We start from the raw sequence: 13001 nt of genomic DNA on the forward strand, positions 1-13001 counted from the left end.
TCAGTGGGGAAGCGAGCAGGGAATGTTGCAAGTTGCTCCAGTAAGTCGCTTCCGCTTTTTCTCCCACCCAAAGCAACCCCCCCGCCCACGTGCAGCCTGCACAGACCCTCCCAGCCCCCCCCCCCCCCGGCTTCCTGCAACTCATGCGCAGCCTGTGCTAGCCCTCCCAGGCCCTCTTCCGGCCTCCCGACTCGTGTGCAGCCTCCAAATGAGTGTGTGTGTAAATATATTTAAGTAGGCAAAAAAGTTTAAAAGCACTTTGCTTCCTTTTTCAGTTATTCTATCTGATAGTAGCTTAATTTCTTTCCTTCTGGTCCTATGAGGTGAATTTCCGAGACAGCATTCAGAAACTGATCCGGATCCGAAACCCCTGGGGAGAAGTTGAATGGACTGGAAAATGGAATGATAAGTGAGTTTTAAACGCGGAGGCCATAGCTGTCTGTTCACTGCCCAGTGCAAGCAAATGTTTCACATAGTGTTTTGCATGGTGAATTATTAAACTTTAAACTGTTGGCTTCCTTGAAAGCATGAGGGAAACTAGTGACCTAAATTACATGTTTTCTGTGGCACTTTAATAAGATCTCTTCTCTCTTGAGGTGAGGTGCATTATTGATTTTTTTTTTCAGCATTTAATATCAAACCCCCTCCAGCTAGCAATGAGGGAAAGATGCTCTCCTACTTTCCTACCATAGAAACTGCCCCTACAGCCTTGGGCCCAAGCATGGATGCATTTCTGCATTATGAACTATCTGTCTAGCTGCCTCTTCCGTCACCTGCCAAAGTTAGAGGGAAAACTGTCGGCTTTACTCAAGCATGTGTGGGGGCGGGGGGAGAACCTAGTTAATTTAGTGCTTCATCAAGTACATTAAATAAAGTATTATATTTTGCAAAACTCAAGTGTAAATATTAAACTTTTTGAAGAGACGAGATGGCAAGACAGCCCCTTGTCTTGGATGTCAAATAGAAGGAGGAACCTAGATGAGTTCAGTGACTTCGTCTTTATTAGATGCAGTGCCTATAGTTCACTAGGTTGGGGAAAAACAGTATTCTTTAATAGATCTCTACCTCAATGGTACAAAAATGATGGTATAAAAATGAAGCCTATCAGGTCAGGGTTTTTTTAGCTTTCCTTGTTCAGGATGACCCTATCATAGCTTCCTGTTTCCATTGTCCTATTAGCTAAGATTGTTTTCTAGCCATTGACTTATAATTTAAAATCTATTCTCAGAAAAGGGAGTGAATTAAATGCTTCCTGTTTTCCTGTGGATAACATGCACCCACCCATTGTTTTTACTGCTAAACACACACCTTTCCCACATCTTCCTTTTCTGTTTTATTTTCAGTCCTTTTATGTATTGACCATAGAACTTTTTTATTTTTTCCAGACTGTGAATAATATCCTTGTAGAACTGTACTACAGAGAGGTGCACTTTAGTCTATGTGTAATATTTCAGATTTGTTTGCACTGTATGACTTGTTATTGATCTCTAAGACTAATTTATCAAGGCAATTTTAGTTATCTTTCAAAGCAAAACAAAAAAAAAAGCTATAGTCACCATTATGATTGTCCAAAATGCTTCCTACAGTACACATAACTGAGCGTAGGTTGAGTTAATGTGTCATGAAAACAGCTAAACCCAGTCAGCTGTAGGGTTACAGAGGACAATTTTTAAGTAAAGTATCCCTGGGTTATTTTGCGTGAAATTAATCTCCCTCATCAACAGTGTCATCCAAAAATAGAAGAAAGATAACATTGAAATAACATCTCTGGGAACTCTCTCTAATGATTTGGTTTTTCATCTTCCTCTGGCTACACTGAGAACAGAAAAAATATTAGATAAGTCTGTCTGTGGTGGCTTATTATCTTTTTCTGGAGATAATAAAATAAATAAAATAAAATAAACACATTTGCAGTGGTAAGTCTTCCTGTAAAAATGGTATCTCTGGTCATCTGTCACTGGCTGACAGGGGTGAACATTACATGTTTGGGTTCTCTTGAGCTAAGGTGTTGAAGCCCTCCAGGGTAACACAAACATTATCCATAGCGCTAAGTATGAGCCTGAAACTTCAACTAATGTTTGTTTTCTATATTTAGCTGTCCAAATTGGAATGGTATTGATCCGAAAGTGAGAGAGAGATTGACTAGACAACATGAAGATGGAGAATTTTGGTATGGATCGTGATTTGCTGGGGGTTGGGAGAAAAGGACAGTATATAACCTTTCTGTAATGCTTAAATATGTTGTCATGTCAGTATATTTCATCAGACTGTAATAAGGATATCTTAGATTCAGATGGAATTGAGCATATTAAGTCCTGGTCTATATTGGACTGTAGAGGATCAGAATGTGTAAGAGAAAATTTGTAGGAGAAAGGATTCAGTTAGATGATTGTGGGGAAAAATAGCTGTCACTATGCTGGTGCCCTGTTGCTAGACAATGCTATAGTTTAACCTTCCTCAATCTTTCACCCTCTAGATGTATTTGGATTTCAGCTTCCAGAATTCCCAGCCAGTATGGATAGAAAGAATTATGGGAATTGAAATCTAACATATTTGGAGGGCATGATGCTGAGACAAGTTAACTTGTCAAGGAGGCTTGCTGTCATAGTGACCAATGATTGTTCTTGATTTTCTTTGATGTCAGAACAGCGGAAGGAAGGAAGCTTGTCTGAAATGCCTTTTCTAAGTATGACATTTTTGGCATTACTCCATAGGATGTCATTTAGTGATTTCCTGAGACATTACTCTCGTCTTGAGATCTGTAATTTGACTCCAGACACCCTGACCACTGACAAGTATAAAAAATGGAGCTTGAACTTGATGGATGGAAACTGGAGAAGAGGTTCCACGGCTGGTGGATGCCGAAATTATCCTGGTAAGTCATTTTTCAGCCTATGCTTGCCTTCATATCTATGCCTGTTCTGCTGTATCTTCCTAAAATCTGTGAATAGCAGAATTGCCTAATATTGTCAGTTTGGAATGTAAGCATTTACTTTGTTCATAATGCATCATGGATAAAATAAATATTTTAATGCTTTATGATGATCTTCTCCTAGAAATGGTCACATAAATTATAGCGGCAGTACAAACATTTTTAGGCTTGACAGCAGCACTGTCCACGCCAACCTAACAGAGGATACCATCAACACCAAATTGTCATGTCTGTGACTGATAAAATGTCCTCAGGCAAGAAGAAAAAGATAAAGCACTTAATAGATTGGACACAGAAAGCCTAACCCCAACTAATATAAGTATAAATGTTCATAACAATATTAATGAAATAATGAAAGTTCAAAATTAACAATCATCATAATACTTAAAAGAGGAAAAAATAAAAGAAATAAAAGGAAAATTATTTTATAAACAGATCAGCTGCAAAAACTTTGTTCATACTGCTTAAAAATCTCCCTTTTAATTTTGTTGAAAGAAAAATCTAATTCAGATGCTGATAGACAGCAGATGTCAACAATCATTGCTGTAAACTTGGTTGCTGACTATTTTAAATCCCTCTCCAATTGTGGGTAGTTTTAATACTGATGTGATACATGGCACAGGTCTGTCAGTTAAACTGCTTTCTTGCTAAAATTGTTTTTAAAAAAAGAAAAACTAGCTCTGGGATATACAGGAATTTGATTTATGATTACTTCCATTTAAACAATCAATCAAAATTTATTTATAGTCCAATACCAAACATGACTTCCATTTACAACCTCCACTGGAATTTAATTGTTTAAAAGGAGGTACAACATCCATAATCTGGGGGAAAATAATTCTAAACCTTGCTTGCAGGTATACATTTATAAGGGCTCTTAAGGTGAGCACATCAATCTAAAATGTGTAGGGCTGCACCTTTCCAAGCCACAATTCCTTATGAAAATCAGTGTAAGTTGACTTACTGTAGCCTGGAGATAATTTTAGTGACCTCCTTTCATTTTGTCAGATACGTTTTGGATGAACCCACAATATTTGATTAAACTCAAGGAAGAAGATGAGGATCCAGATGACCCAGAAGGAGGTTGTACCTTCCTGGTTGGTTTGATTCAGAAACACCGTCGGAAGCAGAGGAAGATGGGGGAGGATATGCACACAATTGGCTTTGCCATCTATGAGGCAAGTTCTTTTTTTCTGGTAAACCAAATCTTGAGATAAAGATAATGGATCACTTCTTTCTAGCCACAGAACTGACACAATCAGGAATATCTTAATACATTGCCACATTAAAGAATCCCCATAATCGTCACAAATGAATTAGATGGCACCTCTTTTTTACCATAAGTGTGCAATTCGTTAACATTTATGTTTGTTACTGACTTGACAGTAGCATGAAATGATGATTTATACATGGGTAGTTTCCATTCTAAGAGCCAGATTACTATTTGGGAAATCTCACAGGAGCTAAACAAATGAGATTGGGTGGACCTCTTTTTCGCTTAAACCTCATCTTGGGCCAGTTCCTTTTATTGAGAAGAGATAGGTATAGCTTAACTATGTCTGGCCATGCTCATGGGGAAGACTTATGGGGAGGAGGAGGAATAGAAAGGAGGGGAAAATAAATCAAGTGTTTAGGGCTTGCATGTATGTGAGATACAGAGAGAATTGAGAAACAGAATGGAATGGGGAGTAATTTTATACAAGAAACATGGGTTTGGACATTCTAGAGTTTGGGGCTAACTAACCCATCTTTGCTTGGACTCAATTTTTTAAATTTTTACTTGGGTAAAATTGATGCAATTTATGCTCCATGGATCATTAGATATTTGGGACTCACACCCAACCTTTTGTAGTCATTTTTTATTTGTCTTTTGTAATCGACCATACCAAGCCTTTTATGGCAGTATTTTCCAAAATTCCAAATGCATTTGTGGGCTCAAAGGGTTTGGGGAGCCCTGTAGAGCTGGGCACAGTAAGGAATAATACAAGTCAAATTTGTTCTAGTAAAATTGGTACTGTGATATTCATTCATTCATTCATTCATTCATTCATTCATTCATTCATCATTCATTCATTCATTCATTCATTCATTCATTCATTCATTCATTCAAACTGTATGCCTCCAAATCAGTAAATAGGGCAGTTTACAGTAATTGAGTAAAAAACTTCCAACCAATGAAAATGTCCATGGTGAGTATAATTAAAATCAAAATTATAATCAGTATTATAATATTAATAATAGATCACAGAAATACAACAGTTCAATTGAATTTTTTAAAAAAATGACAACAATTAACTAGTCACCAAATGCTGCATGAAAGAGTTCTATCTGAAGTGGTTTCTAGAAATGTCAGAGGGGTGGTGTGTCTTAATTCTACAGGGAGGCTGTTTCATAAGGTGAGAGCAATGACCAAGAAATAGCGCTTCCTGGGAAGGATCATTGTTCATTGTTAATAAGAAGTGTTTAATTTGTTTCTCTTTTTGCTCTTCCACAGGTGCCTCAACAGGTATGTGTTGTATATATTTTTTAAGACAGAAAATGTATTTTTAGCTAAACATTGTACTGAAAAAAGGGACCTCTCAGTGTTAAAGCTGCAGAATTGTATGTATTTTTCTTAATTGTGGAAGTTTTGTTCTTCGTGATCTTTTACAAATAATTATCCATAAGAGAAATTCAAACTGGGCAAGTTCAGATCTATTGTTTCGGAAAGAATGTTGAGGCTTTTCATTTTTGAAAACCTCTGCATTGTTCAAAACTATCTCTTGTCAAAGTAAGAATTGGGTATTTCAAACACCAATTTAGTTACACTGGGTGGTAAAATAAAAGCCACGTTGGTTAACATTTTAAGAAACAAAAAATCAAACAATCTGGACATGCATCTTCACTTCTTTTCTAAGTGCTGAAAGAGTGGGAACCCAAACACAATGCTGAGAGAGTGTGTTCAGTAACCTGGGAGCATTGCAAGAGAAAGTCCCTCCTGGTGCCACTTGGATAAGCAGCCACTAGCTTTAAGTTAGCTTTCTGATATGCAGCAGAATCTCTTCAAAAGGGACTTTCTTACATCTCTAAATAGTTGGAGAATGGAGAGCTGGACCTGCAGATAAACTGATTAGGGTCTTAAAGGTTAAATGTTTGCCCAGTTAGCAATTGGTAACCAATGCAACTTGTTTCAGTAGAGACTTGTACCTTGCAGCAATTACCAACTGAACTGCTGCATTTTATGGCATTTTTAAAAGGTAATTCGGTGTAGAGTATGTTGCAATAGTTATGATTGGACCCAACTAAGATGGATAACTGTTGCCAAATCTAACTGGCTTCAGAGAGGTTGCAGCTGGTGCATTACCCATATCTGTAGACAGACTCTTTGCCACAATCACCATCTGTGACAGCTGAGGATCAAGTAACACTTCCAAATTGAGAAACCACTCTTTCAGAGAGAGTGCAGCTGAGTCCCAACCAGGCTGGGCTTCAATTCTCAAGTCCACTTTCTTAATGACTAACAGCATTTAAGTGTAGGTAAACAATAGTCAGCACATAGAACAGTTTTTATTGGTTTATATCCTGGCATCTCAAAGATACTTCAAAAACTTCTGTGTGCTGGTTAATAATAATTCAAACAGATTATATCCCACAAAAGAAATAAAACATACTAATCATTGCTTACTTACTTGAATAATAGACATGTTGGTCTTTGTGCACACAGTTTGTGTCAAGAGCTGATCTTGTAACTGTCTCAATGTGTGGTACTAACTTCTCATTATTACAAGTCATTATGGGCATGATGGAAAGTGTTATGATACAACACAAATGGCTATATTAATAAGAATTGTAGTTTACCATTTCTAAATGGTAAATCAAAATTGAGGAAGCTGTCCTAAAACTGTAGTGCTGTAAGTCTTTGATCTATAATCGAACCTTCTCTATCTCTCAATACAATTGTGTGTTTTCCAACTAAGAACTAGGGCCAAATTCAGCATGTTGAGCTTTACAGTTGAGGAGGGTTTGATTTAGACTCATTGGCAGGGCTTGGTTCTTCAGAGATGCATTTCTGCCCTTAGTGCAAAATGTTATTGAGCTTTTTTCATCTTCTAGTGATTCTTTGCCTCATCCTTTCTTCAACTGCCAAGTGCTTGACCACTTTTAATTTGCAGTGCAGTTGTAGGAGTCTCTGTAAATTTACTACCACCACTATTCCTCGCACACACAGACCCATAGACTCTGCTATCTTGGCTTTTGATCTTTTGTGGATGTAGATATTCTGGAGAACCCTCCTGTCATGCAAGTTAACAGAATGTCGCTTCCATGCTACAGTAGCTTCTTCTTCTGATGGACTAATGCTATATTCCTCTATTAACACAGTCATCTGAGTAGGAGTCTGGTAGCTTCAGAATAATAATTTCCATTTTGTCCTTTCCTTCCATGAAGTCTTCTGGCCAAATGAATGTCCACCTGAGCAAAAACTACTTTCTCACAAACCGAGCAAGGGAACGATCCAACACATTCATCAATCTTCGGGAACTGTTAAATCGATTCAAACTTCCCCCAGGAGAGTATATTATTGTGCCATCAACCTTTGAACCCAACAAGAATGGGGACTTCTGCCTCCGAGTCTTCTCTGAAAGGAACGCTGACTCACAGTAGGTCATGCATTCACCAGTCCACCTTCTCTGTCCTACAATGGTAGAGTCCATGGATCTGAAAATACTGAGGATAATTGGAAAATGGCAGGGGGGAGGGGTTGTAAGCTGTCCATTGGACAGCTGAGGGCCTGTAGGGGAAGTTAAAAGGGAAGAGAACTGAAGCCACTCTCAGAACAGAGCCATGGCTATTAAGCTAACAAGGAGCATATATTTAACTTTAGTTCTACTGGGCTCAGACTTTTTATGATTTCTTGCAATATCCTGTTTTTTATATTGGTTGTTAATTGGGAACTACGGGGAATATCACCAGGGATCTCAAATCCAAAACAATCACACTATCATTGCTAATGAAGATAAGTGAGAAAAACAAAGTAATAAAAATAGAACCAAGATCCACTATATCCTTGAAGTAACCTCTCTAGCTGTCTTTCTTCTCACTGAAATATATATATATATGTTAAATGTTGTTATTTCCCCCCTTCATGAAAATCCCTGAGTGAGTAACAGTGATACCACAAGCAATAAAATACCATAAGATTAATTAAAGGCATGTTGAGAGAGAAAGCAAATCATCAACAAGCAACAACAGATACAGCTACGTTCAATATAACAGGCATTAAATATTCAAGAATGCCTAGATATAAAATCTGGTGCCAAAATGTCAGTGAAATGGCACTTGATGCACTTTTGGAAGGAAGGCATTCCAAAATCTGAAAAGACACAAACTTCTGCTACCATTTGCTTTATTTATTTTATTATAAGAAATGATGGAACTCCTTTCCCATTTTTAAAAATATTTGGTAGGACATTACCTGAAGCCTGGATCCCCATAAGCATCCACAAAGCTCTCTGCTTCACCTGAATTTATTTTATTTTATTATTTTATTTTATTTTTTCCATCCATCCATCCATTTCTTTCTTTATTTTGCCATCTTAATTATATATTTTTTTTAAAAAGCTGTTTTAGGGTTTTTCTGAGTGATTGTCCAGATACCAAAAATGGCAGTGTTGGGTGCCTTTTCTGTGGATAGCTCTCAAAATACTTTTCCATGCATCTTGACCCTGCTCCAATACAGAGGAGTGTATAGGTGGTTTGGTGCATGCCTAAGTTCACCTTGCCCCAGATTTGTTCCTCTTCCTATCCCCCGATCTGAAAGTCAGTCATAAACTTTTTTGTGTTAACTCGTCTCACTGTGTTTATTTGTAGAGTTGTTGATGATGAAATTGAGGCCAATATTGAAGAGGTATGTTAGCTAATAAGAATACTTGTTTTGGCTATGGTCAGGCTGCATAAGCCAGGATTCCCATTGATCATGCTGGCTGGGAATTATGGGAGTTGTAACCTCAGTGTATTTGAGGGATATCAGGTGGGATGGGCAGCTTTGTCTGTGAACATTTTGTGTCCAGGTTTGTTGTGCTTCTGAACAGTGGTCAAACTACAGAAACACTTGCTTCTGATAGAGAATCCAAATGTTGATGGATTCAGAAAAGCACTTGGTTCAGGGGGAGGGAGACCAAGTAACACTCCATGTTAGCCTCCGGCTTTTAAAACCTAGGTCTGCAGTGTTACGCTGTGAAAGGTGCCTTATAAAAAATTCCCACTCTCACCCTTCAAGAAGACATAAAAACAGGGCAATGTTGATATGCTAAATACATTTAAGGTGCATTTTCTTCTTTATCAAATAGCAACTTCTAAAGCAGAAGCTTTTTTGATTTTTGTTCCCTTGTCCTGGCAATTCTTTTGTTTCCTAGAAAGAACTCACTGAAGATGAAATTGAACCCAGTTTTAAGAAACTATTTGGGCAATTAGCTGGAAAGGTGAGTAAATGAATTTTCCGTGGGGAAGAGTACACAGCTCTCTGGGCAATCTATAGCTGAAGATAGATTCTAAAATACCAATGCAGATTGCATTGCAATGGAATACCCAGCCAGCTTGATAAAAATATGTTAATTAGTTTCAGAAACAATATTTAACACACATGTTCTTAATGCTATCCTTATCTCCCCTTTTACCAGGATGCTGAGATCTCAGCCTTTGAACTATATAATATTCTGAAAAAAGTCTTGGCAAAACGTAAGCATTTCCTTCTTCCCTTTCTTGCCTTAACCTTGCATGGCTGAGTGTCCTCCACATGGCCTGTGCTGTAATTCCCATTAACCCCAGCTGAATTATTGGATCTGAAACCCTGCACATCTGGAGGACAAACAAGCTGGAGAAGAATTAGTTTGAAAATGAAGAGTGCTGTCAATGGTCATGAACATTTGTGCTTCCCCATGAAGTCAGCAATTTGATGGGTTCACAGGAACACAGGGCCTAGGAACAGCTTCTACTTAGGTGCTTAAGAGCAAAGGAGTGAACTGTGGGGCTGATCAGATGTCTGATTCCTATGCTCTTTGATAAGTTCTGTACTGTGAGGGGAAAAAGAAGTCAATTTTGAGGATATTGTATCCTCACAAGAAGCCAGCTGAGCAAATTGAACAAATTGCTTCTTAGCCCATGTTGGGCTCTTGTGGATATGCAGACCCAAGATTTATTTGTACATTTTATAAAGCACTAAAGCATCTCCAAAGTTCTGCATGTCCATGGGATTTTATTCAATGAATCAAAACATTTACTTCTTTTTATTTTAATACTGGATCAAGTTGACAAAATTTTACCTCATTTATTTGAGCCTCATATAGTTAAGAGCAGAGACATCACACTGACAACAAAGGTCCGCATAGTTAAAGCAATGGTGTTCCCCATAGTAACATATGGCTGCAAGAGCTGGACCATAAGGAAGGCTGAGAGAAGGAAGATCGATGCTTTTGAACTGTGGTGTTGGAGGAAAATTCTGAGAGTGCCTTGGACTGCAAGAAGATCCAACCAGTCCATCCTCCAGGAAATCAAGCCAGACTGCTCACTTGAGGGAATGATATTAAAGGCAAAACTGAAGTACTTTGGCCACATACTGAGAAGACAGGACACCCTGGAGAAGATGCTGATGCTAGGGAGAGTGGAAGGCAAAAGGAAGAGGGGCCAATCAAGGATAAGATGGGTGGATGATGTCCTAGAGGTGACAGATTCGACCTTGGGGGAGCTGGGGGTGGTGACAACCAACAGGAAGCTCTGGCATGGGCTGATCCATGAAGTCACGAAGAGTCAGAAGTGACTGAACAAATAAACAACAACAATGTCTGAATTTCCTTTATACAGCTTTATACAGAAGTAGTTGCGTGTGATCCTGCCCTTTTTGCTGAGTATGTGACTTTCTTTGGCTCATTGTCATAATTGTAAAGAGTGAAAATCAGAAATTGGACTTCTTAGGGTTACCATATCTAAGATGCAAATATCTGGATAACCATTAAGTGCAAGAGTAGAGTGAAAGTTACCTGCATCTATTTGCTGCTGTCACTGTCCAGTTTTTTGCAGCCCAGATAATAGTAGGCTTAGGGCTTCTCAGTGATCTTACTGGTTGTGGAATTCTCCCTCCAGAGAGGATGATCTGACACTTTATCATTGTTTAATGGTAGGCAAAAGCTTCCCTTTTTCCAGGCATTTAAAGTGATGTTTTTAAAACATTCTCTTTTATTAGTGTGGCAGCTTTATTAAGTTTTTCTATTTATTAATTGAATTGTATATTCAAATATTTATAAGCCACCTTTCTAGGATCAAAGCCTTCAATAGTAATAAAATAATACAAGTAATAAAAAGCTCCAGTAGTGAAATATTACAAGAAAGATAATAATTCATAAAAGTTTTTAAAATGTAATTTATACAATTTGGAAATAAAACATCATTACAAATAGAAAAAAAAGCAGCATAGTTAACAAAGCGCATCCATTAAACTTTTTGAAAGAAAGTCTTTTAAAGTTTTGCAAACAAAGATGAGCTTGAAAAAAACTTATATTTTAGTGCCTGTTAATTTATTAGCACAATAAAAGGCCAATATAACCTGCAGTGTTGGACTTGTTAATGATTTATTTGGGATTTTTTGTGGATTTTAATATGCTATGTTAGCCAACTAGGGTGGGGAGGGAAGTTATCACTGCTTAAAATTAGCTGTTTAAAAATGAAATAGAAATAGATGAATAGAATAATTATGGGAGTAGGAAAATAATTTAAAAGGCTTGGGAGAAGCTTTCTGTATGTGACAAATTTGCTCTTTTTCTTTTCAGGTCAAGATATTAAATCTGATGGCTTTAGTATTGAAACATGCAAAATCATGGTTGATCTATTAGATGTATCCTTCAGTGTATGTTGTACATTTTCTGCTTAAGGATCTAGTAGGGAAGAGGGTGGGGGCAACAGAATTATGGTTCGATAGTCATTAAAAGAGGATGAAGAATTACCTGGGAAGGGAGTGGTTAAGAATTTGTAGTGTGCTTTATGAGTGTTCCAGCTAACAAAATCCTTCTTAAGTTGAATCTTCTGTATTTAATAGATGCTGCATCTCATTCCTTGGGTGAATGGATGGGAACATGTTGGTCATAGTATTTTACCAGATAGCGTTTCTCTGAAGGGGGCATAGCCAGTAGTAGGACATTCCATGTTGAACTGCCAAAAGTCCGTTCAGATTGTGGTGGGATATAAATATAATAAATAAGTATATAAATCAAAGGGTGTACATATCTATAGCTAGCCTGTATATTAAAAAAACATTTGGTAGCAAGGCTAGAATCTCAGGCTGAGAGCTTGGGGACAACCAAACAAAATGGATAGTGCTAAGCTATATGGAACATAAATTTGACTCTGCGTACGGTGTTTGTATGTTCATAAATAGAGGAGGAGGCAGCTAGTTACTGTACATGTGCCTTTATTCACATGTACAAAGAATATTTTTGCCTATACCACATATAAAGTATTAGGCAAACCCTGCCTGGGCTGAAAAATTATCATTAGATGGCAGCAACAAGCTACAGACAAGTTTAACATCTACTGGTGGATTTCTGAAGCCCAAATTTGGCATGCCTAATAAAATGAGGTTACAAAGTTCTTTCTGGAGTTCCATTATAATGTTCTCCCATATTCCCCATCCTACAATTCTACCAGCCTCAGCTACTCAAGACCTTCTGCCTCTGGTTACTCCATTTGTTTCATGACATGTTTGGAACATCTTCCCAAAACAAACGTAGAAAACTTCTCAACTGCCCAGGTTGTTTTCTGAAGGATTTGGCCATCCTGGCTGGAAATTCTCAAATCTGCAGTTTCGACACATCAGGAGGTATCAAGTTAGGAAAAGCTGACTTAATCTTTCTTTTCCAAGCATAAATAAGTATGGCTCCATTGCATTCTTATTCTTACTATAACTGTCTTTTCCCCTCTCTGCCCTTCTCCAATATCAAATGTTCCTTAGAGAAGGAAACTTTTTTTTTACCTCTGACAGTCTGTAAAAAATTATGAATATACATGGTGTTGTGTAAGCATGCATCAAAACAACAGTATGAGA

General features: G+C 37.7%; 1 protein-coding gene across 1 annotated transcript in view; it reads left to right on the forward strand.

The window, feature by feature from the left end:
• The window catches only part of LOC134497992 (calpain-2 catalytic subunit), a 44116-nt gene that overhangs the window by 27174 nt on the left and 3941 nt on the right, over positions 1 to 13001 (forward strand). Inside the window, exons 7-15 of the mRNA XM_063304066.1 lie at positions 324 to 409; positions 2096 to 2170; positions 2715 to 2875; positions 3941 to 4128; positions 7358 to 7569; positions 8780 to 8816; positions 9325 to 9390; positions 9589 to 9646; positions 11731 to 11795. Of these exons, the coding sequence (XP_063160136.1) occupies positions 324 to 409; positions 2096 to 2170; positions 2715 to 2875; positions 3941 to 4128; positions 7358 to 7569; positions 8780 to 8816; positions 9325 to 9390; positions 9589 to 9646; positions 11731 to 11795 (948 nt within the window). The remainder of the gene's footprint in view (positions 1 to 323; positions 410 to 2095; positions 2171 to 2714; positions 2876 to 3940; positions 4129 to 7357; positions 7570 to 8779; positions 8817 to 9324; positions 9391 to 9588; positions 9647 to 11730; positions 11796 to 13001) is intronic.

The sequence above is a fragment of the Candoia aspera genome, chromosome 1, assembly GCF_035149785.1.
Source record: "Candoia aspera isolate rCanAsp1 chromosome 1, rCanAsp1.hap2, whole genome shotgun sequence".
Taxonomy (NCBI): Eukaryota; Metazoa; Chordata; class Lepidosauria; order Squamata; family Boidae; genus Candoia; species Candoia aspera.